General features: G+C 37.4%; 1 protein-coding gene across 2 annotated transcripts in view; it reads right to left on the bottom strand.

Moving 5' to 3' along the window:
* Window positions 1-1,066, bottom strand: part of LOC119593699 (1,4-alpha-glucan-branching enzyme-like) — a gene marked incomplete in the record, with an annotated part of 15,237 nt that overhangs the window by 3,250 nt on the left and 10,921 nt on the right. For both annotated transcript variants that reach the window (XM_037942657.1, XM_037942658.1), the window contains 2 exon segments: window positions 142-313; window positions 550-759. In XM_037942657.1, coding sequence (XP_037798585.1) covers window positions 142-313; window positions 550-759 — 382 coding nt within the window.

Genomic DNA, 1,066 nt, shown 5'->3' on the forward strand with positions numbered 1-1,066 from the left:
CAATAGCTTATCTATCTAATTCCCTTATCATCTGTTTTCATTTAAGTTTAAAAGTTTAATGTTTCCACAAAATCTAGTAGGTGACAATTCAAATAACTGCAAACCTCTGGCAGAAAGGACACTAAAATAAAAATAACTCACCCATGAAGTTCAGGTAGGCCTCACCCCCCAAGCCATGTGTGATTAGGCGGATCATCTTGTGCAGGGCCAGTCCACGGTCTATGATCAGCGAGGGAGGGGACATCTTGGACATGTGAGTGTACATCTCTTTGTCCATGAGCCAGAAGGCCAAGGTCTTATCTCCTACAAGTGCCTGGTAAATTAATACAGGGATTAAATCCATGGTTGAAAATCAGTATCAAGTAAGTTATTCACATTTAATTGAGGAAAATTTTACGTCTTCACAAAGAATAGGAATATGTGGTAAAAGTCATACTCTTTATAAGGATGAGTATTAATCTCCAACTGAGAAAAAAAAGGCTCATATAACTGTAATTCAGAGCATCAGTGATACACACATTACTACCTGTTCCAAATCCTTCAACTTACCTGGTCATGTGACTCTGCATAAGCAACTGTCTTTTCCTTGTAGCGTCGATTCTCAAGAATGTGGCATATATTCCCCATATCCCAATCATCATCTATCATCTCCTTTAAAAGCTTAATCCAAGTGTCAGGAATGGCCATGCCTAGCCGGTAATCAAACCCTCCACCGCCTTCTGTCACTGGCCGGCAGAGAGCTGGCATTCCTGAGACATCCTGAATGAATCCAAGAAAATAAACACTTGAGGCTAAGAACACAGTTTTAAAAAATCTTGTGTTTTTTTAATGCATTTTACATGCCTTTATACTTGCACATATATGTACATGAGTATAATTATATGATCAAATTTATCTATGTGCACATATGAGACAATGGATTAATATGCAAATGTAAATATATCCATGTAACCATGGATGTGCATGTGCAGAAATATACATAGCCACACAGCACTATAAAATGTCTCTATAAATTTCTCTATGCCTCTTAGATGAAAACTAAGTGAGTAAACAATTTCTCAAAAGC

Source organism: Penaeus monodon, chromosome 32, assembly GCF_015228065.2.
Source record: "Penaeus monodon isolate SGIC_2016 chromosome 32, NSTDA_Pmon_1, whole genome shotgun sequence".
In the NCBI taxonomy this organism is placed as follows: Eukaryota; Metazoa; Arthropoda; class Malacostraca; order Decapoda; family Penaeidae; genus Penaeus; species Penaeus monodon.